Source organism: Odontesthes bonariensis, chromosome 15 (genome assembly GCF_027942865.1).
Source record: "Odontesthes bonariensis isolate fOdoBon6 chromosome 15, fOdoBon6.hap1, whole genome shotgun sequence".
Lineage (NCBI taxonomy): Eukaryota > Metazoa > Chordata > Actinopteri > Atheriniformes > Atherinopsidae > Odontesthes > Odontesthes bonariensis.
Window position 1 is genome coordinate 32017103 of NC_134520.1, and position 14709 is coordinate 32031811.

Consider the following 14709-nt stretch of genomic DNA (forward strand, 5'->3'; position numbering starts at 1 on the left):
AGGGGGCAGCCCTGTCCGCCTCCTCTGGTATTTTTCTCTCACACAGATCTGGAAATGTGGAGGTGGAAGCTGCCTCTGACCCAGCATCCTGCGCTGCACAGCGGCTCAACAGAGTCAGCGTGCCCGCTGCAGAAAGCTCCATCCCCGCCACAGACAGCAGGTCAGAGCCGGGTGGCGGTCTCTGAAAAACCGGACTAATAATAATAACAACAACAACAACAATAACATAAACTGCTTTTTAAAAGAATGTGGCACTCTCATCAAGACGGTGTTCTTTCATTATTAAGAAACATTTCTGTGGCATTTCGTAACATTTGAACACCGATTAAATATTTTAACTGTAGCCTTATTTTAATCAAACATACAGTTACTTGATAATTATTCATTAGAAAAAAAATCCAAGATTATTTAAAATGTTATACTTTTCTTTTTAGTTTCTTTGAACATATACTTTTTTTAACCAAACAGACAAAAAGCTGCGATGACGCTCAGTCGGCCTTAAATAAATCCAGCTGAACTGCACATTTCTGACAATCTCGAAATAATTTAGATTTTTTTTTTAAAAAATCGTTTTTACTGTTGTTGTTGTTTTGGAAGTTAAAAGCTGCGCTGAGGCAATGAGGACGGCAGCAGTCTGCAAGTTTGGGACAGAACTTTTTATTAAACATTATGAAAACAAGATTTTCAACAACGTTCCACTTTGTAGGTTTTTCACTTGTTGACACGTCAGGACACGTTCATTGAATAAATATAGAAATTATATGTACAGATATACATTTACAGCACTGTGCAGAAGTTTGTTTCATTGATCGCAGTTTAGTTCATGACAGGATTCTTTTAGAGATGTTGCTTTCAGGGTAAAATACGAAGTTTGATCAAAACCAAATAAAGTACAAATATCAAAACAAAGAGAAGAAGATTATTTGTTCGTCTAGATTAAATAAATAAATAAATAGGGGAAAAAATGTTATTTTAACCGGTCTCAAGAAGTGAATCAAATTGTTGCTTTTGTTCAATTTTCTCATTCGTGTTTTGTTTTCCTCAATTTTATCCAAACGTCACATTTCGTCTGCAACAGGTTGACTAAGCATCGGACACTTCTGCACAATATTGCACATATATCTAGGCAGCAGAAAACACATGAACCAGGGATTTCTTGTTGACAGAAAAATGCATCGAGTTATTCCAATTACAGTCAGCTACCACCAGGCAAAGTCTCCTCTTTTTTTTTTCTAACAATCAAGCGTCCTATAAGATGGTGTTAAGACACCGGGCTGCAGAGAAACCCACAGGCCGGCAACATTTTTCTCTACGAGTATTTAAAGTTTAAAAAAAAAAAAAAGGAAAATTGAAAAGTCTTTAATCATCAGATTGGTGCATAGAGTTTTAGCAGCGAATGCAGTCCTTGTCCATCCAATAAATGAAGATCAAATTTACATCCAGGTTTTTAAGAGAGTAACAGATCAAAGGTCCTAAAAACTAAAGGTTTGTCCACTTTGATCTCTTCTTAGTGCAGTACAGGCTTGCCTTTGACATTACACATGTTCAGTAGGAGGAGGATACCATTGACAATTTGCATGCTGTAACATACAAACATTTGTATTAAGACATTTCGAATAATCCAAGCAACAAAAAGCTTTAAAAAGAGAGAAGGTAAAATAACACAGTTAACTGTTTTTCTCTACACATTATGTACAGGTGGAAATAAATACAGTCTAAAATCTGGCTCAGTTAATCTCTTTTTGTCGTTTTTCTTTTCTTTTTAAAACAATAGAAAAATTGATTGAAAATAGCAGTTAAAGACGCATCCAGTTTTTCGCAGTTTAGCAGATTGTTTTGCGTTTTAGTCCGCAGTCTTTGCACCTCTCCGGGGTTTGAGGGTGTGTGTTTGTGTGTGTGTGTGGGAGGGGGGGGGGGGGGGGGGACATTTTTGTTGCTTTTCTGCATACCCAGGCCTTACTGATGGCGAAGGAAGGAGGGAGGAAGAGAACCATGGGTCATGCTTTCCATACATGTGGAAGGATCTGGGAGATGAGTGTGGGGGGGGGGGGGGTTACCATACATGTCCTGCATGCAGGGTTGCAAATAGGGACGGGGAACTATTACACTTGCATTATTCAAAGGTTTCTGCATCGCAGCGCACCTCTTTGTCACAGAAACAGTCTTTTTGAGCTTTCTGCAGCTTGAGGGAAGGCGGCGTGTTGCTTCTTCTGCAGTTCAAACAGACTTTAAAAAAAAAATCATTCTTTGCCTCATTTTAAGACAAAATCATCGCTTTTTCTGAATTAAGACAGTCACCTCACATGTTATGTTGGTTCAGTAAGAATCCTGACAAGAGAAAAGTCTACAGGCTAAGTGATCCCATGTGCCCGCCTGACAGTTGGCAGCGGGCTTCCAGAAGTTTAGCCTACCCATCGTTAAGACTTACAAATATTACGCACCTAATCTTTAGGCCTATTTGATAATATGTTGAGCTTTAAAGTCTTTTCTGTCGAAGGAATAACTGTAAACAAAAACACAAACGCAGAAAAATATAAATTAATGTCACAAGAGTGTGTAGGTGGGGGTGTAATTCAGAGTCTATGCTACAAACATGAGTCTCTCACATGAAGAACTCGGGGTTGGCCTGTTTCCCGGACGGATCTCTCGTGTTCGCGGGCCCGCCGGCATTGTAGGTCCGGCTGGCCAGCTTCTCGTACTTCTCCTTGTATAGATCCCTCTCCTTGACAAGGCGCGCCACGTCCTGCTTCAGCTGCTCCACCTGGGTCTGCAGGGTGCACTTCTCGCTCTCCAACATGTGCCTCTGCTGCACGCGCTTGAAGCGGCAGGACTGCGCGTAGCCCCGGTTCTTCAGGGTGCGCCGCTTCTGCTTCAGGCGGATCACCTCCTCTTTGCTGAAGCCCCGCAGCTGCCGGTTCAGCTCCCGCACCGTCATGCTGACCAGCTGCTCGTCCGAGAACCGGTCCTCCAGGCGCGCGTGGTGGCCGTGGTGATGGTGATGGTGGTGGTGATGGGGTTGGTGATGGTGGGCGGCCGAGGCCGTGGACAGGTCCTCCCCAACGTACTGCTGCCCACGGAAGCCCTCGTAGGCCTGGTGGTGGTGATGGTGGTGCGCGTTGCCGATGAGGGCCTCCACCGCGTCCTCCGGGGTCAGGTTGAGCGCCTCGGGGTTGATGTGGTGCTGATAGCTGGGGATCCAGTACAGGTCCTCCAGCTGCGGCTTGCCCGCGTTGCTGTGATTGTTGTTGACGCTGCTGTTGTTGCTATTGCCGCTGCTGTTGACGCCGCTGGCGAGGCCCTGGTTGGGCTGCGCGCCAGGGCTCGGGGCGCAGAAGCTGGGCGAGGAAGGCACGGAAGAGCAGGGTGTGCTGATCGGGGTGGAAGAGAGCGAGCCGGACGGGAGGCGGTGGCAGTAGCGGTCGGCCTCCGGCGGCTCCTTTTTGACCTCAAACTTCATCAGGTCAAAGTCATTGACGTACTCGATGGCCAGAGGGCTGTTGGGCAGCTCTGCGCTCATGGCGAGGTCGGTGGCCATGTCAGTCCATGCGACGACTCCTGCCCTCACAGCCAAACCGACCGCGGGCAGCCCTCTCGGGTACAGATTGCGAAGAGGAATACACGCCTGTATGGTGTATATATAGGCACACGCACACGCCCGGTGCGTGGAGCTGCTGCAGGGCCAGTGGGTGGGAGGAGAAACTTATTAAGGCTGCTCGTTCCTAAGACAACTTCTATATATAGTGGCGTGAATATACGTATGCATGTAAATGAACTTGTACACCTGCCAGTTTGACTCCGCTCGCTGCTCTTGTTGACAACTTATCCCTGGTCAGATGAGCGCTTTAATACCAGGAGCCCCGGAGCGGCTGAAACTCGAGCCCAGTGAATTTGGAGACACCAACCTGTCTTGTCCTCGCTTCACCTCTGCAGCCCACTTGCCTCCTTGTGATTTACTTTCCTCGGCTCTGCTCGACCAAGTGAAGCCAAAAGATTTTCTCTCCTCCGCTCGGTGCGTTATAAATACTTTCCAAGCATCCTTCTTTGCTTCCTGCAGCTCACAACTTGATCACAAAGTCACTGCAGCATGGCCTGGACTTAAAGTTTCTCACAGTCACACTGAGCGCGCGGTATGAGGCAGAAACAGAGCGCCGCATGCGTAAAGGTGCGCCAGCTGTCCCGGGAATCCAAAGATGGAATGAGTTTGAGATGAAGCTGAAGTTGCAGCTCTTACTTGGAGAGACAAAAAGGCTGATCCCTTGTTGATGTGGTCACTCCATGTGTTTGCTTTGAGGATCGTCTGCTCACGTGCTCGGTCCCCTCTCACCGGGTCGCGCAGTTGTGACCTTACGTGTTGAATGATTGTGAAATTTTACACAAGAGGTGTTAAATTCCAGTTTGTTTTGTCTCCAGCTGTGTTCTTGCTGCTTCTGAAAGCTTCACGGTGAAACCACGCAGTGACACCGAGGCGCTGGAAGGCAGGCACTTATAAAGACAGCGGGTCCCCCCCTCCCCCTACCCCCCACCCCTCCGACCCTCCCACACAGAGGTGTGAAGGGCCAATGGGAGGAGATCCCAGCCGCGTATTTGCATTCTCGCACAGCCGAGTCTCTGCTCCGGCAGCTGGTGGGGCCGGCCGAGGAGAGCCGATCTGAGCCGATCCGAGCCGAGCGGAGAGAAGTGTTCAGGGAGAACAGGTGCAGCAGATCCCCCCCTCTAGTGACCGAGCAAACGCTACTGCACGGCGGAGTAAGACGAGAGTTGCGGGAGTTTCTCGGAGAGAAAAAATGTTTACTCGGAACAGAGAAACACTCGTTACCAGGTGTCAGTTATGTAAAGACGCTGTCTGTTTTCAGATATCAATGCAAAGAAAATGACTCCCAGGCTTTAGAAATATACACCAACAACATGTTTAAATGAAGGAAAAGTTACCCTCAGTAGATTTTAGACTGAATGTTTTTATGTTAATTAACTTAATCATTAAAAAAAAAAAAAAAATCATGTTTTTAACAACCTAAAAGGTTTAGATCCTATGATGCAGCCTGTTTTTGCAAAGACATGTAATCTAATATAGTGTAATCTGGAAACGTTTTAGTAAATAGATCGCGGATATATTTCCATAGGCTATTTAAGAATATTGATTAAACTGCTGTTCTGTGACCCCTGAAAAAACCGACCTGCTGATGGTAAAACTCAAATAAAGTCGACCTGACTGGAAAAAAATAAACTCAGACAAAATGTTTTTAAAAAAATGGACAGAAATGTGGACACACTAAAAAAAAAAAAAAGAAATTTGAAAACGTTGAAAAAGAACCAGCGAGACTGGAGGTATGCGGTTGCGCACGCGCACCGCGAATGTAAAGGTCTTATTTTGGTTTCACTGAAAGAGGTTAAACTTACGAAATAAACAAAGTTCGGTCATTTTAAGTGTATTAAAGATTGCTTTTTATGTCCATTTATCTCCTTTAAGTCTCTCAAAAGAGGCCCACGGATGCCTCTGACACCACAAATCTCTAAATCTATCAATCACTGATCGATTTAAGGCCGCGCGCCCCGTCCAAAAAAAAAAAATCAATCCGCATTTCCGCAAGTCTGTGTGAGGCTCAGCCGCGAGCTGCGCCCGCGCGCGGGTTAAGTATGATTGGACGGTCCCGTGCGGTTTTCATTCGCAATTAACCACAAATTGCATCCCAACTCATCTCCGCGGATCGACGGATAATTAAGCCCCGCCGCCGCGCGCGTCTCCATTCTGGACACATCTGTCTTTTTTTTTTTTATTTATTATTCTGGGCGGAGAGGCTCTCAGGTGTGGGGGTGGAGGAGGGGGTGAAGCGAAAGGTTCAGCAGGATGTCGATAACGCTGATAAGCATCGCGGGAGCCGCCGCACCTGACCCGCTCAGCCTTTTCAGCAGCGGCGGTCCCCGGGGCCCCATCCACCCGCAGATCCATGAGTGATATATCCGCGGGATAAAGTGCCTATCTGAGAGAAAAACAGGTGGCAGTAAGTTTAACTTGATCAGATGTGAACAGGAAAGCCTTGCGCAGCTGCTGAGCTTAACTTCCAGTCCGAACTGCCCATGAAATACGCGCCCCCTCCGCCTCAAATCTGCTGGCAAGGATGAAAAGGAGAGTATAAGATGAAGGGACGGAAATCATATCGAGGTCTTTTAGGTTTAGGTGCGCTAAGTCATTAGAAGTGGTTTTTTTATATATATATATCAAATAAGCAGAGCTGGCCCTCAAACGCCAAGCTAAGCAGTCTGTATTGAAATGGAGCATTTAAGAAGATCCGCTGTGGTCCATTCATTGTCAGGGGAAGGGGAGTGTCTGTGGCCGAGGGCTTGAGACATAAATTTTTTAAGTCAGGGTTTTCATTGTGCCTTTGCATACTGGAACTTCGCTGCAAGTGCAGTTCTACCGACTTAAGCAAAATGGACATCAGCAAGGTGGAGGATCGCCGGAAAGCTTTGAGTCAAGGTAGCCCGCATCCAGTCCACAGAGCCCAGCCAGGAGGTGGCTCAGGGTTATCACAGGCCCGGAGCTTTTTGTCACTTCCGTTAAGTCACTAATGCCTCTGCAGAGGAATCAGCTTCAACACTGCAAAGATGGACACGTGCATGCATGCACGCACACCAGCAGTGAGGCTAACAAGGGAGGCTTTCTTTAGAAATCAGGAGTTTCGCCACATTTAGGAGGCCTCGCTGGTGTTGACACCATGTTTGTCCTTCAGAGAAAAAAAAAAGAAAAGATTTTTAGTCTCAAAGAAACAGAAAATGTGCCACCACCGAGTCTGGGCTGAGAGAGGAGACTGCACCTCGAAATGTGGATGAGGTGCTGTGGAGAGCGAGGAAACTCCATGAGTCAGAACTTCAGTCGAAGTAAATCATTTCCAACTTTAAGCTTCAGGTTTTTCATCCATTTTGGTCAGTTTCTGTTTGGGATTGTTGTGGAAAACAAAGTGTCTGTGCAAGGTCCTGTGGACAAATGAGTGTCTGGTATATCTTCCAGATCTGCTTTGGTTCACTTTGCGGACCGAGTAGATGAAGACAGAGAGAAAAAAAATGAATTAGATGTCAGAAGTAAGAAAAGACTGAGAAAAACTGAGCAAACTTTCAGACTGCTGAAGTTTCAGTCAGCGTGACTTCAGAGAGCAGCTGCAGGTTACCTGTTCAGAGTGTTGAGTTCAGAAATGCAGAAACGTTCACTGAGATTTTACAGCAACATATGCTGCCTCCCAGACCAAATCTTTTCCAGGGACGTCCATGGATTTTAAACAAGATGATGTAAAACTACATTCTGCACACATTACAAAGGCATGGCTGAGGAAGAAGAGGGAAGAAGAGGGCACGGGGACTGGTCTGCCTGCTGCACAGATCTGAAGAAAATCCAACAACAGCCCAAGATTGTTGCACACTTAAGACGTGTTTGTGGGAGGAATGGGATAAAAGAGCAGCGGAAGCTCTTCTTCACTTCAACATGCCTTTCACAGGCATATTCCATGTTCTAAATCCACCAGGGCCTGCTTTTTGGACCGGTTCCTTGGTTCGGAGCACACAGCATCCATCTCTTCCAACAAAGATCTGGAACACTGATCGCTGTGACCACAGCACACGTTTCCACCGTGTGACGCTCCGTCCCAGACGCCTCCGAGCCCGGAGAAGTGGACGCCGCTGCTGGAGGTGAACATAAGGCTTCTTTTCTGCACAGTAAAGTTTGAAATGGCTTTTGTGAATGGAACGCATTTTTCCCCCACAGTCATCCCTTGTCCATGTGGTTCTATCAGCTATGGATGAATGACGGTTCCTGATGCAGCGCCTTCTGAGGGATCTCAGGTGTCCCAGCTTAGCTTCTTGCTTCCTTGTCCTTCACAAATTCCTCCAGACGTCTTGAATACTTTAATGATATAATGATATGGTCAACTGATGTTGTTGTAAAGTGCTTTATAAATAAAAAATATTCTGCACTGCAGAGGGAGAAATATGCAAATCTCTTTGTTCCTTAAAGACTCGAATTTTGGGAATCCTGTTTTTGTACCAAATCATGATTACAATCACCTGTCTGAAATAAAATGATTTTTTGTAATAAACATTATTTGCCTCATGTTGCCCTCATGCAAAGTAGGGCTGTAGGATACACAAATCTCACGATACGATACACGATATTCAGCCAAAGGTATGATTCGATACACTTCCACCATTTTCTGGGAAAAAAAAAAACGGACAGGGTGATTTGACATGATTGATTCGCTAATTGAACTGGTGGTCCGACCTTTGAACCTGAAGGACAACACAGCCAGACAAACAGAAACAAACGAACACGTCACAAACGTGAGAGCTGTGAACTTTATGCAACATTTTTATGAACTCATTTATAACCGTTTTGTATAATGTGACCCCCCCTGGCATCGTATTGTATTACCTTAATGTTCTGTGTTTTCACTAATTGTAACGTCTGACTTTTCAATAAAGTTTGCTTTAAAAAAAAAAAAAAAAAAAAAGAAGATACCTCCGGCTGAAAAATCGATACTTTATCGGGAAATGAAATATCGATATATATCGCAGTATCGATAAAATTGCTCAGCCCTAACGCAAAGTATTTTGCAGGCCTGAAATAAAAGTAAAAGAGTCGCTTTTTTTATGCTTCGGGTTTATTTCATGTCTTGCTCAGATTTATTGTCTGTAGGTAATCAACTTGCTGAAAAGACAGATTCCTATTTGAAGGTGACATATCCCTTTATGCTCTTTTGCCTGAGCTCTGATTGAGATGTATGAGACAGGCTTTGGTCAAAATACCTGTTGGTTTAAGCACAGTGGCTCTCTGTCTAAGCCCTGGTCTCACAGCGATCCGTCAACAGTCTGTTTTGAGGATTGGAGACTCAGCACATGCTCATGCCCACATTTCAACCTTCTGCTGGTGTGGGAGAGAAATGTCATGACATGGCCTAATTACACCGTGTGCCTTGTTGTCCGGTTCATATGAATATTGTTTAAGGTTAGAATGAGCTTGTTTACGATAATGGCGAAAGCCAGGCGTCTTAGAGAGATTGGGCTTGAGCCACGTACGCATTGTATGAAGCAGGGCGGTATAAAAGAGTGTCACAAACTGAGGGAATTTCCGGACATTCTGAAATGCACATGCCTCTGTGACGATTTGTTCAATAAATTCCCCATGAGAGGCTGACTATGGCGGTTCCGACTCCTTTTTCTCCACAACACTGGGAGGAACTCGCGTTAGCTACTGCTAAAGGAAAAGCTAAATAAAGAAAGCATGAGGAATTATTTCTCAGATGCTTCCATTTCCCTGCTCTGAAGTTCAGGCTCTGAGAGTTGGAGCTGATCCCTCTTTGTGGCTCAGTTTCTTCAGTCCAACGTTGAACTGGACCAAGTTGTTAAAACAGTGGGATGAAAAGTGGCTGCTGCACATTCAGTCTTTAGCCAACTCTGCTGGAACATTAGCCTCAGATAGAGTTTATCCACTGGACTCAGATATCCTCTGAGGCTGCTGATAAGTGGAAGATGCATGCTCCTCAGTGCAGCTGACAGCAGAACATTTCCACCAGAAGCTGGCTTCAACCGTCCAGCAGGGTGGATGTGAGTGGGCGGGGCTTAGCCGAGAAGGCGGAGTCAACTTAAGTGGGAAAGTACTTTTGAAATGAAAATCAGAACGGCTCGTTACAGGAGGAACTTTCAAACAATCTTTAAAATTAAACCTGTACATATGCAAATACCTTCCATCTCAAACAGCTGGTGGTCATCTATCCATCCAACCAACAACTGACAGGCATGGCAGCCGACTTTAAAGTATCCAAGTTGTATTAAGTAGAATTACTTAAAGTTAGTAAAGTAAAGCAAAGCAGGAGAAATGTCAAAGAAAGCAGAAGGTTTTGAACACACGAATCACACACATTCACAAATTTGTCCAACATCCACTTTGACATAAACACACACACACACACACACACACACACACACACACACACACACACACACACACCATGAAGGATCGCAATTGACCTTTCTTTTTGTCTCTCAGTCTCTGTGGACAGATGATTTCTCTCCTTCTGTCTTCTCTCCATCTCATGCGCTTTTACTAAAAATTGAAATATTGATCTTAATTAGAGTTTGCCGAGCTCAGCAGCTCGCGTTGAGGGTTTTAGACAAGAGGCAGCAGACATCTGTCTAAGGCACTTACATCTTCAGCGCAGGAGAGGAGCAACGTGGGTGAGGAGGGGGAGGAGGAAGGGGGGGAAAAAAAGCGTGGCGAGAGGAGAAGAGTGATGGCTCCCTGTCTCCTGCCTTTTCTAAGAAACATGTCGAGCTCTCCATCTCTGCTTGTTGTTGTCGATACCTCCGAGATAGAAGTGAGCTGAAAAGTGACACGCACACACACACACACACACACACACACACACAAATAACTCAAATCAATCCTGACAAAATGGATTCATCACAGTTAAACATGGAGCGTGTGAAGAACTGTTGGTGAACTAAAGTTTTCCAGTTGCTCACCGTCTGGTTCACACCAACGTACGCCCTGTTCACACAAAAAGATGTGTGTCTGAGTAAAAGAAACTTCCTCCTGGCTCAGTGTTTGTTCCAGCAGCAACAGACGATCACAACAAACAATTGAATCTTTGCAATTAGATTATCTATAACTATTCAAAGATCACTAACCTGGTTTTCTAGTTGGTCCTGATGAGACGTGTTCACGTGTCACTGCTGGTGGTGCGATGTTGCCAAGAGAAGCGGTAAACGCTTTGGTTTTGCCACGATTCTTTTAAGCATCCTGCCCAGCAAACGTTAAACACCACGTGTACCAATCACTGATAAAAACGGGCTTGTGGTGTTTGCATGTTGTCATTACTGCTGCTTGGGAGGATCACTGTGAAATGAAAGCAAGTCTCAGAAAAGGTGCCGATTTCACGATCAATACCAGAAAAAACCACCAATAGAGAAAGTGACAGTTTGTCACACTGGGCTGTGTGGTGCGGGGGCTGTCCTGGTATTTGCACTCGCCACCATTGTTACCGGGTTACGCTTTGTTCAGTTTGAGTAAAAAGTTGCTAAAAATTGTGAAATTTGGTGGAGATATGAAGACGAAAGAGATTAAAAAAAAAAATAGTTTAAAAGTTAAAAATCCAAAGAAGCTTCCAAACAGTTTTATGGTTATTGTGTGGAAGATCTGCTAATAAGTCGGTGTTCCCAGCAGTCTGATCGCCCCTTTTGGCCCAATTTAGTAGAAACCAATTACAGCTTTTTCAAAGACAATCAAAACGCGTTCATTTCATGGAGTAGTAATCAATCAACCTCACTACGTTATTAATAAAGATGAAGTAATCGGATGTTTTGTTTCTCACCTGCACTGGAGAAATATGTTAATTATTTTCTCATATTGAGTAGAAATGGACTGAAACACAATTTTAGGAGCTAATCTTATGACTATGAAACTTAGCATACAGAGTCCCAGCATATTAAAGACAGCCTTGGTGCAAGAGGGATCCTTACAGGCTGATGCATAAACAAACTCCATCAATTTTCCATTTATCTCCCCCAGTGACAGCTCTATGGGAGAAGATAATTACGTAACTATGCACTTTGAGCAATTTGACACAGTGTGTGATCCTGAGAAACGATGTTTAAGTAATTTGCTTAATTTTCCTGTTAATTTGGAATGAAATGAAATGTAGAAATACTTTATACCAAAGGAAAATTACATTGTTGCGGTATTTTTATTCTGAACAATAAGCTTTCATTCTGTATTGTTATTGCTGCAGGTAGGAAGGACCTCCTGTATCTCTGTGTTACAACGTAAGCCTCAAACCGATCACACTCCGTTGTTTCAACACGACGTCATGAAGAGGTTTGTTGTTCTTTAACCTCTCCAGCACAGAGCCAGCCTTTATCAGTCTGTTCAGTTTCTTTGAGTCTTTGGCTCCAATGCTGCTGCCCCAACAAAGCAGATTACTCTCTCCACCAGACTAAGAGGATACATAAAACCTTACTTCTTAAGGAAGCTAAGGTCCTTCAGTCTGTTCCTTGTAGACGGCCTTATTGTTGCACTTCCAGTCCAGTGTGCTGTCCAGGTGAATCCGCAGATTCAGATGTGATCTGAAGATCAAATCGGAGTTTAATCGGACTATCTGAACTCTGCATTAGACCTCATGTCAAAACTATTCAGGATTTTGCCGGCTTTTAACCCGCTCTCCCTTTTTTTTTGGGACTGTAGCAGCCCAGAGTGCTTAGTTTACAGTCCAAAGTCAAAAATATTCAAGTCCATAGTAAACTGATAAATGTCAGTAACTCTCAGCACTGGTGCAGGTTAAGCACACACACAAAAAATTGACTGCTGCCTTTAAAACCTCTCAAACCAACTAAATGGGCCACACTGTTGCACTTTGGTGACAGATTTCCTCACCGTCCTGAACACAGGCAGCGTGACAGGAGTTCTAATTAGTTGGTCAAATTAGCAAAGAAGTGTAAAAACACAGAAGTGCGTCACAGAGCCCGGTATTATCCCGACATTTCATCGCGCCGCTCTAAATGCATTTGGAGGCTCGTTTCATGAGCTTTTTAGTCTGTTTTACATATTGTAACGTCAGTCAGTCTCAGCTTTCTCTGACTGCACACGTGTGCAGTAAGGAGGCCCATCCAGCTCAGTACAAGTTCATTTCGTGACGTCAGCGGAGCGCGTTAGGTGGGGCTCCGAGTGCCTGCCAGGCTGCTCGTTTGCTGCCATCATTACTCCCCAGTTAAACAGTGTGTTAATGTTGTAAATATGACGCTTTGCACTCAAGCACACTGTCACTTTCACACAGTGTATTAATAGTTTTATTAGAGAAGGCCTCTCGCTGCCCTGCAGACTCCTCCCAGCATCTTCTGTGTGCAGCTCTGCACTGCCACACAACCGGTTACATCACAGAGAAACCGGAGGTGGAGGCACGAGGAGAACAGCAATGCCTCATTTATCTGTAAAACAAAAGAGTTTGACGGGACTGTTTTTCACACCGAATCTTGAAAACAACAGAAAACAAAATCCTGTAAGCGGACTTTTATTTGAGTCATGTGATCCTTTCCTGTGAAGCTGGGTTGTGGTTTTACAACCCAGCTCCACAGGGACAGTCTCCTCCAGAGAAGCTCCTGCAGTGCTCTAAATACTTTGTTTGTAGTCCAGGTTTTTTCTACTTCTGCCTAATATCATCACCATAAAACACTTTTTCAAAATGCAGACGTAGAGGCCAGTTTGACGCACATAGGAGAATGGCAGCTGTCTCTCACACCGACTTAATCAATCACCTCCTGAATGAGCCAGAACCGAACAGACCGAGGCTCTAAGGAGAGAATCCTCAAAGAGACAGAAGCTAAAACAGAGAGCTGGCAGATGGCTACACGAGATGCTGCAGCAGTGTGGACCATTTTTCTTTCAAGCATGTAAAAAAAAACCAAAAAAAACAAACACTAAAATTATATTTCTCCAATATGCGGTTAATTATGGCTACGGACAAACATTTGACTTTTTTTTAACTGATATTTTACTGACATAACATCATAGTGGTGCCACATGAAGCTATGATTTCAATAAAAATGATATGGCGTAAAAAAAAAAAAAAAAAAGCAGCTTCGAAGCTAACAGGACGCATCATTCACAGTGAACCTCCCGCTCTTATCTGAGACTGAACAAAGCAGCTGTGAGCAGAGCTCCAAAACTTTCAGTCTGAGCTGGAGGTTTCCTCTTACTGGGCCTTAACCTGAACAAATCTGTTGGCCACACTGGAAGAAAAGTTTACGTGAGACAAGTGACATCACGCTGTGGCTCTCAAGCTGCGGGAAATCAACTTCAGAACCTTTTCAAAAAAAGGGTCCAAGAAGTGTTTCAGTTCAGCATTCACACAGTTTCCTTTCTGATAATCGCTCCATCAGATGAATGGGGTCTACGGGAGTATTCAGGCTGGACTCTGAGACGATCATCATAACCTGCTCTCACCTGTGACAACGGCAGCTTTTCTCCCCTTTCCAGTCTTAATCCCAGGAGTCTAATCTACTTTTTCTGCAAGAAGAGCTGCTGTTATGTGAGCACATTCCTTAGCAAGATAAAAGACTAAAATTATGAGAAACGGGTTTTTCTATTGAGGAAATTGGGACCTGACACATTGCAACAAATATTGGCTTTAAAAGTCTTTTTGTGTGAACGGTGAAAACGTTTAAAAAAAGGTTTAAATGAGGTTTACCGTTTTTTTTTGGTTTTAAAGAGTTTGGAATGATTTTGTTTTTCTGGAAATGTCAGAATCCTTATGAATACATTCAAAAACTCCATTCAAATTAGTTTGAATGCAGATTTAGAGCAGATGGAAGCATGTGACTGCTGTATATGTCTGGCATATCGCTGCAATATTAACACGCACGGGAGAAGAGAGTCAGATTCCTGCATGTGCACACACACACACACAGACACACACAGACACACACACACACACACACACACACACACACAGAGCCTGGTGAGGGTGAAGTCACTGTGAACTCATGTGTCTCCTCTCCTGGCGTTTAAAATGAGGGCTGCTGCCGCCTCTGTCACCACCTTCCCGATGAAAGCTCTCTCAGGCACGTTGGGTCATGTGACGACACCGCCGCTCCAAAACAGAAACACGCACAGCCATAAACACCGTCACAGCACTGACATGACATGTCAAAGAGAGACCGAGAGACAAGACACGC

General features: G+C 44.6%; 1 protein-coding gene across 1 annotated transcript; it reads right to left on the reverse strand.

The window, feature by feature from the left end:
• Positions 1-650: 650 nt before the first annotated feature.
• Positions 651-4435, reverse strand: mafaa (MAF bZIP transcription factor Aa). Its single transcript, XM_075484469.1, has one exon. The coding sequence runs from the start codon at positions 3533-3535 to the stop codon at positions 2603-2605; it is 933 nt and encodes a 310-aa protein (XP_075340584.1). The 5' UTR covers positions 3536-4435; the 3' UTR covers positions 651-2602.
• Positions 4436-14709: the final 10274 nt, after the last annotated feature.